The sequence below is a fragment of the Engystomops pustulosus genome, chromosome 1, assembly GCF_040894005.1.
Source record: "Engystomops pustulosus chromosome 1, aEngPut4.maternal, whole genome shotgun sequence".
Taxonomy (NCBI): Eukaryota; Metazoa; Chordata; class Amphibia; order Anura; family Leptodactylidae; genus Engystomops; species Engystomops pustulosus.
Genome location: NC_092411.1, coordinates 29,263,777 through 29,283,137, shown reverse-complemented (window position 1 = coordinate 29,283,137; position 19,361 = coordinate 29,263,777). Strand labels below are relative to the sequence as shown.

The 19,361-nt window shown below is 41.2% G+C and overlaps 1 protein-coding gene across 2 annotated transcripts in view; it reads right to left on the bottom strand.

The window, feature by feature from the left end:
* RAB3C (RAB3C, member RAS oncogene family) overlaps positions 1 to 13,979 on the bottom strand; it is a 130,395-nt gene extending 116,416 nt beyond the window's left edge. Inside the window, exons 1-2 of one of the 2 annotated variants that reach the window (XM_072136823.1) lie at positions 13,789 to 13,979; positions 588 to 815 (exon numbers count right to left, since the gene is read on the bottom strand). In XM_072136823.1, coding sequence (XP_071992924.1) covers positions 588 to 815; positions 13,789 to 13,806 — 246 coding nt within the window. In that variant the 5' untranslated portion in view covers positions 13,807 to 13,979. Of the gene's footprint in view, positions 1 to 587; positions 816 to 13,364; positions 13,599 to 13,788 lie in introns of those variants that run through there. The other variant, XM_072136814.1, reaches the window with a different exon arrangement.
* Positions 13,980 to 19,361: the final 5,382 nt, after the last annotated feature.

The window sequence follows — 19,361 nt, the reverse complement described above, 5'->3', positions numbered from 1 at the left end:
GGAATATAGGTATTTAGTACAAGAGACATACCAGAAAACTCATAAGATTCTCATATGAAAGCAATTCCTGTTTATATGCCCCATTAGGGTATTTTGGGTTCCATGAGTGGCACCCGGGGCGACCAGCCGATCACCCTAGAGGCCACATATTGAAAAGCCTATTGTACAGCTCTGTAGTCCTGGTAAGGTAGATACATGGAATCCAACCAGATGCTACAATGAGCCATGAAATTTATTATGCAGACGCCGAAATAGCTTAATGCTTTTATGTTGCTGCTTCACAAAATGTATCAGTCTAAGTGTCCTCAGTGGTAATTGTGATTCTTATCAGCCAGTCGCTGTACGAGCCCTGCATTACCTGATGAAATATGAGGAACACGCGCATGCATTATTTACTACTGATTTATATACGGGGCTATTCAATGTAAACCCAGGATGATGATTTATCCGCTGCCTGCTTCACTAGTCCATTTTTAGAGATTTGTTTCATTTATTTGCCTTTTTTTTCCTCCTCATTTCCATGGATTTTGTATTAAAAAGCAAAAAAAAAAAATTTTTTCTCATGGAAGACAATGCATATAACTCACCCAGATTTGCAGCTTGATTCTTTTCTCATTTTTGAAGACAGTCTTAACCTTGAAATCAATCCCAACCGTGCTCACAAAAGCGGATGTGAAGGAGTCATCGGCGTAGCGGAACAAGAAGGACGTTTTGCCAACGCTGCTGTTTCCAATGATAAGCAATTTAAACATATAGTCAAAGTTCTGATCGGACGTGTCCTTCTGTCCATACCTGGAGTCCTGCACCGACGCCATCTGCAAAAATGACAATAGTAAATATTACCCAGAGGATTAATGTTAAAGAACTGTATTATCCGTGTGACTATACTTGTTGTTTTTTGCTATGAAATGCTAATTCCAATCCTGAGATATGTCATCTTTTTGCAGATGAGCTTCTATCTGCACCTACTTGGGGTCATAACTTGTGGGCTGCAGGGGTCCGGTTACACCCGAGCCCAGAAGCCTTAAGAGGTCCATAAGGTGGTTCTTCCTCATATGACGAGACTTATACTATAACCAATATCTTATAGCTGTGATGTCTGTTAAAAATGTGCTTTAAAGGGGTTTTACCAGGTTAGATTATTGTCTACTATCCACAAGACAGGGGATGGCAATGTGATTGATGGGCTCCCCCCAATCATGAAAGCGGCCGCCACAAATTACGAGAATGGGGACAAACCAATGGAGCGGCAGGTTCAGCATGTATCCTGCACCTCCATTCAGTGCAATTGGGAGACTGTAAATTGCCAGGCACAGCGCTCAGGGAGTGCTGGGGATAGCTGAGCGCTGTGCTAAGCAATCTCTGACAATGGTACTAAATGGAGCTTCAAGACTCATGCATGACCTTCAGCTCTATCAATAAATGAGAACAGGACCCCAAATCCCATGATAGGTGGCGGTCCTAGAAGTTGAACCCCCATTGAATTGTCAATGGAGGGGTCAATCCATAACCTCAAGAATCCCAATCAGAAATTTTCCCTGACCCTTTCAGCGACCCATAAGTGCAGTTCATTATCCAGAACCAAGTAGATAATACCTATCGTGGTTATCATGGGGCAAAGAACTTTTAATGCTTCGATGCCTGTATCAGTCTCAGTACCCAGTCACACAATACATGTAGTAAACTATTAATAACAGGAACTAACGTTATGACGTACATCTTTCCGGGAACAATCCTGACATATAAAAAACAACATGTGTCTCATGATATTGGATGACTTGTACAATGATGCTAATAGAGTCCAGAAGGAAAACACATTGCTGCTTTGTCATACCACAGAGCTCCACTACAGGAGGATAAATATGGAAGAAGATTTATTCTATGCTGAATTATGAAATATAAGAGGATGAAAATGCCAACCATAAGCCGGGACAAGTAGCGATGAGGAGATACCCAGCATCATGTTACTCTGGAGAGGGAGATATCGCTCCTATTTCCACCATGTAGAGGTTCTTTCGGAGAGGCCATCTGGTCCATCCATATTATCCCCCAAGCAGGGACATAACTTTAGGGGGTGCAGAGGCAGCGGTCGCACCCAGGCCCAAGAGGTTTAGGGGGCCCTTATGGTGTCACTTTCCCATATGAGAAGACTAGTACTATAAACCATACATTATAGTCGGGGGCCTGGCACAGACTTTGCACTGGGGCCCATCAGCTTCTAGTTACGCCACTGCTCCCAAGCTCACTGTGTCTAATTAGACAATTAAACAATGGGCCTCATTATAGACTTTTCAATTGGACCCATTGGGTACAGGTACCGGTCTCTGTATTAACGGTCAGCCTCCCAGTTAGAAGTACCAGTCTTTCTAGGGACAAGTACCAGTCTGTATGTTAAAGGCAGGGACCATATTAATATAAGAGACACTGGCTCCTGGTTGGAGGTACAGTAGCAGACATTACATGACTCCAAGACGATTGGAGGGCAGCACGGGCCCGTTTACATTTTGCATAATCCATGCTTCTAGGGAATACATGATTTTACCCTTTTAACTCTCAATGATAGCTTACAATATCCAGCGCCTCCTATTTAATAATCATTTTTAAAGGGAACCTATCACCAGGTTTTACCCCATTGAACTAGCAGCCCCCTCAGGTTGGGTATGTCCTTTCTAGAATCCCCTCTTTTATGTGAAATCTCTCTCATTTACCTACGAAAAAATATCCTGCAGATTCATGCGAAAATGAAGTTTTTGATGTCATATTGAAGATCTGATCTTGGGCTATATTTCATATAAAAGAGGAAATTCTAGAAAGGATATTTCCTACTCTGCTTGAGAGGGCTAGTAGTGTAATGGGGTCAAATCTGATAAGGCGCTTTAACTGTTGTTATATCTTTTTCCCCTTTCAAAACAAACAGAACACCTTTACCTATCTTTGCCCTAGAACTGTGTCTACTGTACACTCCCCTCACTTCCCATGATGCCTTCACTTTTCTCATAAAGGACATTAGCAGTGTATTCAATGAGATTTCCACAAGTAAATCCATTCAGTTCTGCATAGTGAGCACATATAGGATTTATATAATGACTAGCCTGGCAGATTTCATCACACAAGGGAGCATGGAGCAGGTAATAAGTAGTAGGCACAAGCAGTTGTTACCTGAAGTGTATAGTCTCTCCATTGTAAGCACTACTGGTTCTACATCTTCCCTGCTTTGTAGAGAATAAGTTAGGAAAGCAGAGGCTAGGGAGAAGAGTGCTGCAGCCTGAGGGGCAGATTGTAAAGTAATTTTACTCAGTTATATTGCTGTTTTAGCTCCTGTCGATCAGTGATGGTCAGTGTAAGATTCCAGGGTGTTGGCGAGGACTCTCTAAGCAGACACTTCATGATCCCTCTGTGCTGTGAGAGGCTGTATGCTGACAATGTGCTTAGATTATCAGGTTCCAAGGTTTATCTACACTTTTATTTAGCTTCTGAACATTGTAGTAGTACCTGACACATAGAAAGTGAGATGAGACAGATGAGAGATGCACTAGGAGAATGGGCAGACTGCCTCTTTATGATTGCCATATCCAATAAAGGGTTTATCTTCATATAACAAGATGCACTATATTAAATAGGAAGTATAAGCAATGGCTTTGACTCGCTTAATTATAAGTAAATACTTCCTTGTAATACATTAACCTACATGTTTGCTAAATTTGGATCCAGGATATTACTTTACAGTGCACACCGGAAACAATCAATTCTGTATATGGAAACATGTTGTAATTTCAGCCTGTTAGTGTCAGCTTGTATAACTAACATAGAGCATGTGCTGTCTATACCGATATCTAAAGCCTAACAATAAGACCTTCTTATACTGCAGCGCTCAACCAATAAATAAGATGAAAGGACCAACAAACCCTACTTATACCTGTTGTCTCAATTCCAGTCAAATGTGAATATTCTATTCAGGCCTAGAATGGGATCATTTGAATTTTTGGGGTCAGTACCATTACAGAAATAAGTAACATTTACATAGGTTTTATTATGTTTTATATTATAAAAAAAGTTATTTTTGTAAATTTGTTACTAAAGTAAGCAGCTCCTTGTGCTACCCCAGTTTTAGCAGTGTTACACTGCTAGCGTTATCGGAAACCTCCCATAAAGCTAGTGAACACTGCAGCGCCATACCCTCAGTATTCATGAGGGGGCGGTACGAGAAGGCAGTGACTGCTGCATGAAGCCCGACAGTCATCACCAGCATATGGTGAGGGAAGGGCGGTCCAGGGAAGAAGCAGCGCCTCAGACCGCCCCCCTCATGAATACGCCGGATCACTGTGAGCTTTGTCCGGCGCTCCAAGGGTATGGCTTTGCAGTTTTTGCTAGCTTTATCGGAGGGTTCAAATAAAGCTAGCAGTTTAACACTGCTACATCTGTGGTAGTGCTAGGACCTAGTGCATTTTTTTAGGGTGACAGGTGCTCTTTAAAGGGTTTTCCCACAAACAAATGTTAAGCCCTATCCGTGGGATAGGGCCTAACTTGGTGATCAGCGGGGTTCTCAGTGCTGAGACCCCCACAGATCACAAAAACGATGGGGGTACGTAACTTTGTCTGACCCCTCGTCGCCCCATCAGACTAATGGAGCAGATGGCCGTGCATGGCTGTTCTGCTCCATTAATCTCTATGGAGCTGATGGAAATTGTCAACACAGCACTCACCGATCCCCATAGAGATTAATGGAGCAGAACGGTCATGCGCAGCCTTCTGCTCCATTAGTCTGATGGACCAATGGACTCCACATTTCCAGTGATGTGTGAGGGTGTCATCACTGAGATCCCCACTGATCAGCAACTTTAGTTCATAAGACATTAGATGTTTATTTGTCATGAAGATCAACATATCAGACAAAGATTTTTACATCTTAAAAGATTGAATATTTTCAGTTTCTTAATATGTTTGACATCTTTCATTTTATTTGTTTTATACTAAAAGGTTGGGTTTTTTACATTTTTCTATATTTAATTTTTTTTAATTTTACATATAGATATTTTGTTGTTAAATTTTAATTCAATTACCCAAGGTCAATGGTTCTTAACCAGGGTTCTATCGAACCCTAGGGGTCAGTGAGTCGGTCCCAGGGGTTCGGCAGAGCCTCCGCCACGGAGGTCAAGCCACAAACATATTTGATTTATCACTAAAGAAGGGTGCAGTGAATGTGCACATGAAACTGGTGGGTTCGGTACCTCAAACGAGGTGAAGAACCACTGCCCCAGGTAGTCTGATGGCTTATACAATACACTGGAATCTTTCTGCATTGCAGTGTGCTGTGAATATTCTGCTCGCCTACTACACCCTGCCTCCAGCGTGGTTTAATCATCTTTATCTTTCTGCCTCATTCATATTTTCTGTTCATATTGGAGTGGACAGACATTTTGCTGTGATACAGCTTCTTTGCTGAGGGTGATTTCAGAAAATATGGATTACTTACACGCCGCAGGTCATCTGTCAGAGCTTTGTTCCCTGTGGTTTAGTTTCATTTTTACAGTCAATAAATGTATTACTGGTATTTTACTATTCTATGAGAAAGTTATTGCATATATTTTGGAACACATATGCAATATATTACGAAAAAAACAAAGATTTGAACCAAAATTAAATTATCATGAAAGAAAGTTGTCAAATTTTAATTTTTACACAATAAAGATCATTTTAATCCCATTACTTTACAATCTTACTCAGTTTTATTGCTGTTTTAGCTCCTGTCACTCAGGGATGGTCAGTGTAAGATTCCAGAGTGTGGGCGGGGACTCTCTACGCAGAAACTTGATGATGCCTCTGTGCTATGAGATGCTGTGTGCTGACAATGTGCTTAGATTATCAGGTTCCAAGGTTTGCCTACACTTGATTTAGCTTCTGAACATTGTACTAGTATCTGACACATGGCAAAATAGAGATGAGACAGATCATAGATGATGAGATCCATGAGAGGGATATAAAACACAATGACACTCTCAGCTCTGCTAATTCACCTTATCAATAAAACACACACAGCCAGAACTGCTATATAGAGCTTTTCTCAGGTTGGAATTATATCTGTGAAATGCTGTATTTTTGTTAACAAGAGTGAATGTGTTATTCTATTATCCTGAGTATATTTAAGACTATTGTCTTCATGGTAATTTCCCTTTAATGAGGAACATAAGCAATTGTATGACTGGTATATATATATATCTGCTATACCTTTGGCATGGCAGGTAGGGATGACTAGACAGACTTGCCATCATAATCAACTAACTGCCATGGGGCTTTCTCCTTGCGCCCACTGCAAGCACATGATTTGACTAGGGTAAGCCTAGTCTCAACAGGGGAAATGTAGTATTTCACAGTGGTCACTCAACAAAATGGCCAACTTGAGGAAACTCTACATTGTACTTCTCATTTAACACTCACAGCACAAATGAATAGGGACTATGTGCATTAGCCGATACAAGTCCTGAAAGCTGAGTCACAATCCTGGTGGAATTATTTTTATAATAGATTAAAAAACAAGGGGCCACTTGATCTTTCGGGACTTTTATGGAGATCCTTAAAAAAACAAAGCTTAGTCATCTCACTGAGGTTTTCATCACACATGACAACATTATTGAAATTGACATTTAGACATTAATTAAAGATGCAGTATTTTGGATAAAGTGATATTGAAGAACCTGGAAATTACTGTCACCGGGATCTCAGACATGCTAATCAAGGAAGTGTACGTAATGAGAAGACGTCTTCTAACTAATGAAATATTAATTGCAAAAGTCTTTTCTGAACATGTCTCTGAAGACGTGGAGCTGGCATGAAAGCCTAAGTAAGGGAAGAAAGATCACGTCTAGAATATTTTTGTACAGAGAAATGCCTCTTTGAGGGAGAACACCCCATTGTTGTGGTCTTCTCATATCAGGTCCCTCTTTGCATAATAGGGGAAGAACTGGAACTTTGAGCCTCAAAGATTGGGAGCAATAGTGACTGAAGTTCCTGAATGAATGGAGTGAATGGAGCGTGATTTACATGTATGAACTCCATATACTTCGCCTCTGTCGGACTTCCACCCATCTGCCTCCTAATCCCTATCCTGAGGATTGAGGTGGGTTATATGGTGAAACATCCCTCTGAGTTGTTGTTATATTATAATTTGAGTTACTTTGGTTATGTATGACCAAAGTAACTCAGATTTTTTGAGTTTCTTTTGGAACAGATAGGTGGTTTGGTTAAAATCCCTTATTGTGTTTCAAAGTTGGACATTGACTAACATGGCAGCCCAAATCTATATGATCTCCGAAAGAAGAATCAATATCTAAGAGACCAGCATGGTGGTATTATTTGATATTATCAGATAATAGCTAAATTTTTTTGTGGATATGTCATGGTAGTACAAGAAGAACAGGGCCTTTCCTACTTCATGGACAATACGGATAGGAACAACTTCAGGGTAGGATCAAAATAAAGGAGTTTATGGTCACAGCCCTGAAGCCCTTCTGCTGTGAAGCTTAGACAAGATTTGGGAATACTTTGATTTGCCCCATGCTTTCATGACGGAGGATGCTGAACAGTATCTAGTTGTTAACCTCATGCCAATGGGTACTGTATATATATATATGACATTGCCACCAAGAAATTAAAGACAGTCGCGGTACTGACACAATTTTCCAGCAAATCCTCTGTACTCCGTGATCATAATATATATATATATCAAAAGCCAATAAACTTTAATAAGCAAGTTATTACAGGAAGTTACTACCTCAATGGACAGGACATTGGCAAATGAACACTATATAAATATTTGATAACATAAACATAATAATCATATTAGCGAATTTTATGTAAATTTCAAGGCTACTTAGAAGGGTATTCCCACGAAGACAAGTTTCTTAAATGTACTCAGGATAACAAAATAACAAAATTCCCTAATTCGACGTTTTTTAACAAAAATACTGCATTTCACAGTTATAAGTCCAGTCTGTCTCTATCAGTCCTGGTGTACACAATTTTAGTTGCCCCTAAATATGACCCTGTAACTTCTGAATTAGGATCCGGTGCGCTATCTTGGAATTCTGTCTCTCTGCTCCCTGCACTCTAACCCCGCCCCTGCACTCTAGCTCCACCCACCTTCAGTTCAGGACGGAGCTGATACATACACTGAGTTCCTGCCAGCAGCAGCATCAGGAGAACTACAAGCTACAGACAGATAAGTTCTTTATCGGGGGAGGCACAGCAGATCTAGTATGTTGTGGAATAGCAGAGATGTAGGAGAGCTGTGTCATTGTGTGTAATAGGCATCTCATGGATTTCATAATCTGTGTCAGATACTAGTACAATGTTCAAAAGCCCTATGAAATTGTATATAAACCTGTAGCCTGTTAATCTAACCACATTGTCAGCTTATAGAACTAGATGGATCATACACTGGAATATTAAAATGACTATCACTGAGTGATAGGAACTAATACAACAATAAAACTGAGTAACATTGTAAAGTAAAGGGTTCTGCTTGTTGTGTTAACATTAACACTAGAGGATGGAAATGTGAGAATTTTCTTTCATGGGAAAACCCCTTTAAGACTTAGGCGCCTGATACATACCATTAATATACGCATTCGGGTGGTTGTTCAATACTTTGCTCTACGGTTTTTGCAATGATTTTGATAAAGCACCGAGGCTTCTTTGCCACCAGCGCCTGACTTCTTGCCAGTTCCTTGACAACTGGTTGATTGCAATCTTGTCTTCTTTCACTAGCTCATTTTGCATGAACTATTTGATTCGTGCTGACAGGCCTGAATGATCTATGCCCAATCTCCCTGCTGTTATTTGCCAGTGCATTGAAGAGTTATCGTATGAAGATCTCCTGGTAGTCAGCCTTCTGGAGACTTATCTGAGAGCGTGTGCGGTAGATGCCTAACCGTATAATGATCTGATTACTCCACAATATCTGAAGGAGAAGCTTCAGCCGCCATCGAAGATTCTAAAGAATGTATCAGGGAAGTACAGAAAGAAGACTATTAATGGAATCACATAGTGAATGCAGAGGCGGGAATTCTTCAGTGATGTCTAATATTGGGGCAAAGATTGTAATGAAATTTCTATTGTGCACCAAAGTATATATGGCTATTCCTCTTGACTCTTCCTTATACACACATGCTCAGCTCAAAGTGGATATATTCTTTCTCAGATGAAACATCTTTGACAGCATTTTATCTTCTCTTAGAATAAAAGGATGGGGGTGTTGAAATTTAACATGCTCAATCTTTCTTTCCTATGTTGGAAGAGTGAGACACCCCCATACATATTAGATGGATGGCTGGTATGTACCATACTAGTCCATCATAATAAATCAGGGACACCTACTCATAGATCCAGGTCCCGTGACTTCTTATTTTTGTTATCCATGGCCTCCTTCCTCCCCAAATCACATTTTTTAAAAATCATGCTAAAGAGCTCGAAGCACCGTTACTGTCATGAGCACTACCCCTTCCCACTGTGAGATTAGAGCTGGCAGTGGGGGGAGGGAGTGCGGAGGGTAAGAAGTGCTCCTGTACAGTGTAACAGTGTAGTCTATGAAGCCAGAGCATGGAGAGGCTCTGGTAAAGCACCCACAGAGTCCGTCAGTCTTATAAGCATAATTTTAAAAGTTGATTTTAGAAGGAAGGAGGCCAAAGATAACAAGAAGATTACCACAGTCACAGTCCCTGGATCTATGAGTGTCTCTGGTTTATTATGCTTGATTTTGATGGTAGATTTTCTTTAAGTGGGGGGGGAGTAAACCTGAAAAAACTTTGGAAAGAAGACAAGACCCTGTTTTATCGGTCCAACCACTGGAATCACCAGGGATCACTAGCATAAGACCCACAAGTTCCCTAATGGAATAGGGCAAATTTGGCCACCAATCTATTCTTCTATAGCAGTGGTGGCGAACCTATGGCACGGGTGCCAGAGGTGGCACTCGGAGCTCTATTTTTGGGAACCCAAGCCATCAACATGGCGTAGAACTCAAAGAATCCTCCTGCAGTCCCAGGCGACTCAAGAAATGCTGCTCTCAGGGCTATTTTAAAGCAACACTTTCTTGATTGCTTGGGACTGCAGGAAGGGGTAGAACATGTGGAAAGGGGAGGATTTTCTTTAGAGCTCCTCTAGGCCCCACATTTGTTTCTGTACAGGGGGACCATGGCAAGATGCTACAAAATAAGTCCAAATTCACCCTTCTTCTTTCAACTGTTTTATTGTCCTCAGAAGGCCGATATAATTGAAAATTGTGGTAGAACAGGTAGCAATAAATTACTACTTAAATTGCCATGCTGGGACTTTGCTATAAATAAGTGTGTTTTGGTTGTAGTTTGGGCACCCGGTCCCTAAAAGTTTCGCCATCACTGTTCTATAGGAATTAGAGATAAGACCTTAGGATATGTTACCTCGCAGTCTTGTGGACTGGATTAACCCTAAACCTAACCCTCTAGAACTGAACCTGGGTCTGAACCTTAGGTTTCTGCCATGTTTTACAGCCATTAGCCTGCAAGTGGATTTGTCCAATTCATGGAGGCAAGTGACTGTGGCTACCAAAAGGTTCAGTAGTAGAAGAAATATTGCACTGTGATAATTCAATTAATTCATGAAAAGTCACACTGTAACAACAGTCTGGAGGGTAAAATGAAGGTTGGAGCACAGCTTGGTAATAAATCTGGTCTGCATCCTACACTGCCCCAGCGATACAATATCACAATAACATGGACTCCCATAGGACCCAGTGACTTTGGCTGTGTAGAGTACAAGAGCAGTGCAGGAGATTACTATGGGAGAGGGAACAGCAGATGGGGACACAAATCTCCTGATAGCACAGTTATATTTGGAAACGCAGATCCTCCTGATAATATGGATGTTATGGGATATACATATTTATAGGGGATGCTATAAGCAGGTTACTTTATTATAATATGAATGCAGGGTGCTATACACAGAGAGGGTCTGATGAATTTTTAGTAGTAGGAAATGAGTCACAGAACAACATGAACATCATTTTAGTCTAAATCTATTGAAAACCTGATTATTCAGTGATTAACTCCAATATACTACATCTCTCATCATCTGTTTTGATGAAATATGGGGATACTGGGTTATTATAATCTCAGAACTACTGGATAATTAAAGGTCTAATCCTAAAATTAAAGAAGAAATAGGGGGACTAATAAACTTACTTAAAGGGGTTAAGCACTTATAGGAAGGTTTAATATAGGGTAAGTCTAAGACCATAATAGGGGCACCCATATCATAGGTACCCTAATGATGGGGCTTTGTAGTCATTATTGTCTTCATGTGCCCTCCATCACAACCGCCCCCATATCAGAGGCTTGAGTGTAATATGGTTGACCCTATAAGGGTCTTACTGTTAAAGTTTCCTATAAGTGGCCAAACCCTTTAACTACCAAAGCTTCTCTTATTCCAATGGTACATGCTATGATAGCCATGTTTACTCCCTGTCGGATTGAAAGTTATTATGAAGGATCCATCACTAAAATGATCACTCGGTCACAAGACTGATGAACGTGAAACTTGAATTGCCCACAAAATTTGGCTGCCAACCATTCCTCCTGATTCCGCCATATACATGCACACTTAGCTGAGAAAACATTTCTAACATCATTTTATCTTCCCTGAGAACACAAGGATTGGGCATGTTACAATTTAATATGCCCAATCTTTTCTATCCTCGGACATCATCTGTAACGGAAGAGTAGTAAAAGGAGACAATACCTATAGGAATGAGGATAGATGTCTTATTGCAAGGGTCCAACCCTTGGATCCCCCATTGATTTCTACCATGGGAGTCATCAAGTTCTTATAGGGAAAAGAGAATTGGTGCACAAAATTAGCCACCACAGAAATCTATTGTTAATGGGGCAGGTGTTATACCTAATTTCGCCTCTGGTGGTGCTGCAGGGAAATTCAGCACTTTCTGCTTGATTCCATAACAGATGCCAGCTGATCAGTGGGGGGTCCTATGGGGTTCTATGTAAGGGACAGTAGTGACAAACACAGAATGTACACAGAGGGAGTGCACTTACACCTTTCTCTTATGATCGTTATTAAAATGGAAAGCTATATGTATAGCTTTCAGTTTTTGCCAGGTATGATGCAGTGTGGTATAATTGTAGACGGATGGGTGAATAGATAAATGGACACATAATGCTACAAATCAATAGATAGATATGAGAAACTGAATATGCACACAAATATATGAAAAAGATAGTTAAAAAAATAAATAGTTAGTTGGGTACATAGACATGAGTTACATAGAGATAGATGGATAGATCGATATTACATAACTAGATGGATAAGATAAGATATAACTAGATAGATAGATTTTACATAACTGGATAGATAGAGCTACATATAGGATAGTAATATAGGTAGAATGTTGGATAAACTATCATTAGAATGATCAACAGATTGAATAATCAGACTTCTATATTATTATATTGAGACCCTACTTTGAAGTTTAATGATCAAAACTGTGATTTATTACAAAAATATATAGCCCCCAAAAAGAGAATACTTGTAATATCCCTCTACATGGAAGAGATCACTATACAAGTGATATCCTCTCCTGTAGCCCCTTTTTGTAGATGCCAAATCCTTTCTAAAGTGCATCTGATGTACAATGCTCTTTATGTAGATATTATTTTGGTAATCTGTATCGAGTGTATGTACTGTACTAGACACATACAGATGTGTGATTACTAAGGCTGATAATGGTGTAAATATCCATCATAGATTTACTCTCTCTCTCTCTCTCTCTCTCTCTCTCTCTCTCTCTCTATATATATATATATATATATATTACATATATGGATATGCACACAGATTATAATGAGAGTGATACAGAACTAACCTTACCCATAAGTCACAAGATAATGCATTTAAAAATAATACACTCACAACAGTTGTAGCAGGTCCTAGAGCCATCTAGATTATTCTACAGCTTCTCCTAAAACAATGCTATGACAATTATCAGAGATACCATCATACTGTACAACAATCAGTTGCTGTGCCACACAACAAACTCAGCTCTGCTCCATCTCATGTTGTTTTTCCCAACCAATTGTGCAGACATTACCTGTTGTGAAGCAAGTTATGTAGGGACAGTAGGAATACATTGTATCTGTTCACCCTAATGTTTACCTTTTCATAGATTACATTTGTAAAATATTTTGTACACTTGATACTTTATGCTGTGTTGGAAACTGAGAGTATGCAGTGAGGATCTGGGAAGGTTTATATGTGATTTAAGTGTCCATTAATATAGGAGATGGTTTTAGGATCTATGGAGAAGGCATTGTCTTACTAACCTGCATAGGAGCTTCGTGTCTCATTCTGTCTTTTCCTTTGCCTTCTTACAAGATGCAACCCAAGAGGAGAACTGTCCCTGGTCCACTCCTGTTCCAGACCCAGCCACCCTGCAGGCTCAGTGCTCTGCTCAGTACCAGGAGCTGTCCACTGCCTTCATGTACTCCCTGCCTGGCAGCTCCTCTCCTGGATCTTGTAGTCCTGCAGCTTTCTCCCTTCCCTAATCCATCAATGTAACATATGCTATGCTAGAAACTACACCTCCCACAATGCAGCAGTGCTCAGCTTCCTTCTGGCAGCCTTGGTCTACACTGCAAAAGTGAAAGATGTGAGAGGAGGATGATGGCAGTATTATTTATGGGTGCAGTCATTCCCTGGCCTTGGCTATTGTTAGCAATGCAATGGATAATAGACAATGGTACATACCTTTCCATAGATCTCCATGTGATTGTGCCAGGCTCCTGTGTGTGTGGCTGGGCTGCAGTCTGCTTGGGGTTTTAGTGTATTTGCAGACTATGAATGGGAAGGTGGTGTCTGCTTAGCAGCATATATCATCATCAGGCAGCTGGAGAGGAGAGGGATGTGTGCTGGAGGACAAAGGCAGAGCTCTCAGTAGCCTCAGGAAGTGTCTGGTTACAAGGCAAACATGGTACTAGATCATTACCTCTATGTGTCCTCAGCAGCAGGAGAGCACTGGGTTATCTGCAAATACATAACATGATGCACATACAAGATCTCATGCAGCATATGTTCCAATTGTTTTCCTAAAACCCCATAGAGTCTACACATACACAGTCATGGTAACCTCTATCCCCTGTGCTTGAGACATCCAATAAAGGGAACCTATTACCAGAGCCTCATCCACTTAGATTAGGATATCCCTGCAAAATGAAAACCACTTACTTAAAAAAAAGGCTTCTAAAAGGACCAATTAGGTCAGGAAAGTGAGCACAGCCTCCTCCAGGGGCATCTGTAGGAGACAGGGATTCTGTGACTCCTGAGAGTTTGGCTGGACAGCTCATTTGGGATCATAAAGAAGGAAAATAGGGGGTTAATTATTCAGACCCCCCCTGACTGACACATCACCATTGCACTATGACAGGTTCAGGGTACAAGATCCTTCAAATGGCAGATGAAGTGAACTATGATTGGGGGGATCCTTGATACATGTAGACTATTACAGAATATTAGTAAGGTCTTTAGATATTAGATTCTTGTGATATGTTGGTATTCAGATTCTGATCCCCAGAATAAAGAGTTGGTAGCACTAATCTAGCACTGGGGTCTTTCCTCTGTGCAGAGAACTTAAATATCGATCCAAAGACTGCGTCACTACCCCCTTTTTATTGTATGAATAGCTTTTTTCCTTGATACATACTCCTTATACATACTGTCCTATCAGAAAGCAACATGTTATTGAGCAGGAGGAGCTGGGCAGATTGTACATGGTGTCCTATCTGCAGGCAGCATGTTATAGAGCTGGGGAAGCTGAGCAGATTGTATATAGTGTCCTATCTGCAGGCAGCATGTTATAGAGCAGGGGAAGCTGAGCAGATTGTATATAGTGTCCTATCTGCACACAGTGGGGGTCATTTACTAAGGGCTTGAATCGCGTTTTTACGTTGTTTTAACCGAATTTTACCGACTTTCGCCGTTTTTCCCTGAATTGCCCCGGGATTTTGGCGCACGCGATCATGTTGTGGCACATCGGCGCTGGCATGCATGCGATGGAAATCGGGGGCATGAAACCGCCGTATTTAAAAAAAAAAAAAAAGTCGCTGGACACGCGCTTACCTGCACCCGGCCTGGCTTGGTGAACTTCAGTGCACTCCGAGGGAATTCAGCGCAGCAGCGACACCTGGTGGACATCGGGGGAACTACCTTAGTGAATCCCGGCAGAACCCGAATCCTCCACACAGAACGCGCCGCTGGATCGCGAATGGACCAGGTAAGTAAATCTGCCCCAGTATGTTTTAGAGCAGGAGGATATTGTACATAGTGGGGGTCATTTACTAAGGGCCCGAATAGCGTTTTTACATCGTTTTACCCAAATTTTACCGACTTGAGCCGTTTTTCCCTGAATTGCCCCGGGATTTTGGCGCACGCAATCGGATTGTGGCGCATCGGCGCCGGCATGCACGCGGCGTAAATTGGGGGGCGTGGCCGTCAGAAAACCCGTCAGATTCGGAGAAACCGCCGTATTTTTTTTTTTTAAATGTGTCGCTAGACACGTGCTTACCTGCACCCGGCCTGGCTTGGTGAACTTCATTGCATTCCAAGGGAATTCAGCGCAGCAGTGACACCTGGTGGACATCGGGGGAACTACCTTAGTGAATCCCGGCAGAACCCAAATCCTGTTCTGTTCTGCAGTGAGGCAAACCTTTTAGAGACCGAGTTCCCAAACTACAATCTAAATCCCACTTATTTACCGTGAAGTGCCAACATGGCTTTTAAACAGTAACTTATTGGTACCTGTTCTTCCACATCTTTTAATCGTATCAGCCCCCCGAGACCACCAATACAGTTGAAAGAAGGAGGGCAAATTCAGACTCTCATTATAGCTTCTCTCCAGGGTCTCTCTGTAGAGGAAGAATGGTGGGTCCAGTAGGATGATCTCCAAAGATGACGCAGTTCTGTCAGCACCTTCTCACTTTTCCCGCAGTTCCAAACAACCAATGAAGTGTTGCTTTAAAATAGCGCTGAGGGCAGCATCTCTTAAGTTGCTGGGACTGCAGGAAGATTTGGGGGATTTGGTCATATATGGTGAACTTGGGCAATGGTCTGAGTGCCCACAGAAATAGCTCCGAGTGCCACTTCTGGCACCAGTGCCATAGGTTCACCACCACTGGCCTAGTGTTTTACAACACTAGGAACGCATTAGATTTTCATTTGTCCTGTACACACTTGCAGTACTGATGGTGGTGGCATACTGCTTTTTATGGATAGACATGTTTGAAATACTGATGTTAATTTAAGCCTGGACCAAGTCTGCAAAATGGGTTCCCAGTGTTGGTTCACACCACGCCAGTCCTTGTGGGATCTGTGACGATAGCAGCAGTGGCTATATATGGATTGGTGCGCTACAAACCTCTTTGGGTTATTCCTTACTATTATTGCATCTACAATATGTTGCCTGCAGATAGAACAGTATGGACAACCTGTTTGGCTACTCCTACTCAATAACATGCTACTTGTAGATAGAACAATGGTCCACATTTATCAAAAGAAGTGTAAAATTCTTTACATCACAGGAACTTATAGGACGGTAGGGTGGCTGTATACAGTACAGTTATATACTGCTTTTGGCTGCAGAGATGTACCTATACCTCTAACTTATTCACAAAATACTGAGTCTAAAGAAGGTGACTGATTACTGGCAGTGATCACTGTACTAGAAATTGCCCTCGTAGCTTAAGCCTAAAAGATGAAACAGAGTAATCAGCTTGTAGGCATAATATATCTCATGAATGCATAATCAAAACCCAAATCAGCAGCAGGAGTAAACCGAGCAGAAAAGAACAAAGCAAGAGGCAAATTGTGGATTTGGGGCCCAATTTATGTTACTGGTAAAAATCTTCTAATTAAAATGAACTAACATTGTAAATCCTGCAAGTCACAACCAAACCCGTCCTGCCTGTCACAAAGGCATAAGGTGCAATTTTATCTTGATTTTGGTTGGGGGAAACAATGAAATGTGTATTAATGAAATATATTATTTAATTGGTTTCATGCCGTCCATATACAGGTAGGTGCTATGTACAGTATATAGTGATATAGTCCATTATTGCCAAATACATTTACTGTTCATCAATTTCTAGCAGTCAAAACAACGCTGTAAGTTACTACGCTTCACTTAGCAGTTGGCACAACACGTTACCCAGCTCCCCCCCTTCCTCCCACTATCCCCCACAACCCTCATTACAGCTATCAAGTGGTATAAATTATAGTAAAGTATTACCGCACTTACCAGCTCAGGCTGCGCTTGCATTTTTTGTTGTACACCCTCCCCCTGCATGCATTAGACGTGGCGCTTCTACTAACCCACCCCAAGTTGTGCAGCTGCACCAGGAGCCATTAGAGGGAAAGGGAGAACTTTGGTTATGGGGGTTAAAACCAAGTGCCTGGTACACTGGTACTTTATTTGGATCTTTAATTTGCAAACCTCATAAACACACTCATATATTTTGGCAGTGCTGCCTTTGTCTAGGGGTGACACTGCCCTAGACCACCAAACTCTTATCATGTACATACAGAGACAACACAGTACCGCAACCCCTATTCTTTATATAAGGCCACTACACAGAACTACACATCCTATCCTATATATATGGCCACTGCACAGAACAACTATTCCTGTCCTGTATATATGGCCCATACACAGAACTACACATCCTATCCTGTATATATGGCCACTGCACAGAACTACTATTATTCCTGTCCTGTATATATGGCCACTACACAGAACTACACATCCTTTCCTGCATATAAGGCCAATACACAGAACTACGCATCCTATCCTGTATACAGGCGGTCCCCTACTTAAGGACACCCGACTTACAGACGACTCATAGTTACAGACGGACCCCTCTGCCCACTGTGACCTCTGGTGAAGCTCTCTGGAAGCTTTACTATAGTCCCAGACTGCAATGTCCAGCTGTAAGGTGTCTGTAATGAAGCTTTATTGATAATCCTTGGTCCAATTACATCAAAAAAATTTTAACTCCAATTGTCACTTGGGCAAAAAATAAAATTTGTCTGGAGCTACAGTGATAAAATATACAATTCCGACTTACATACAAATTCAACTTAAGAACAAACCTACAGAACCTATCTTGTACGTAACCCGGGGACTGCCTGTATATGGCCACTGCACAGAACTACACATCCTGTCCTGTATATATGGCCACTACACAGAACTACACATCCTATCCTGTATATATGGCCAATACACAGAACTACTATTCCTGCCCTGTATATATGGCCAATACATAGAACTCTTATTCCTGTCCTGTATATATGGCCACTACACAGAACTACGCATCCTATCCTGCATATATGGCCACTGCACAGAATTATTATTCCTGTCCTGTATATATGGCCACTACACAGAACTACTATTCTTGCCCTGTATATATGGCCACTACACAGAACTACTATTCCTGTCCTGTATATATGGCCACTGCACAGAATTATTATTCCTGTCCTGTATATATGGCCACTACACAGAACTACTATTCCTGTCCTGTATATATGGGTGCTGCACACTACTACTACTACTTCTATCCTATGTTGTTGGGCGTAGAATGGTGCAACTCCTCTTATCCTGCATATTTGGGCACTGCACAGATCTATGCATCCTATCCTGTATATATCTGCCATATATTTTCCATGGGATAAGGAACACATTACTTTTTGGCTACTTTCAAGGGCAGCCAACTATAACTACTATGTCTATCCCACATATACATTAAGGGGATAGCACAGAACTTCTACTCCTATGCTGTATATATGGGCAGATCATATTACTAGTACTATTTTAATTTTGTATAAATGGGCACATCACAGTACTACTACTCAGATCCTGCTCTGGGTACAGCAAACTACTACTACACTTATGCTGTATATATGGCCACAGCACAGAAATGTTACTCCTATCTTGCATATTAAGGCGCATCATGGTACTAATCCTCTTATCCTGTATATGTGCACAGATCTATCACTTCTGTACTATTACTACTACTACTACTACTACTACTACTACTACTACCGTAGAACTGAAGATGTTACACAGCATAGCATGGTTTGGTTTAATTACTATATTGAAGAAACGGATGTTAAAAAAGGGGCACATTGCAGTCCTATTTTGCCCCTGGCTAGTAAGGCAGACCGGTGGAAGAGGTTCTACCCACAGATACCGTTGGTATTCTTTAAGTGACTGGCCCACTTCTTGCTCCTTAATAATGCAGTTACCAAACGTAATACGGTTCTGACACAATTTC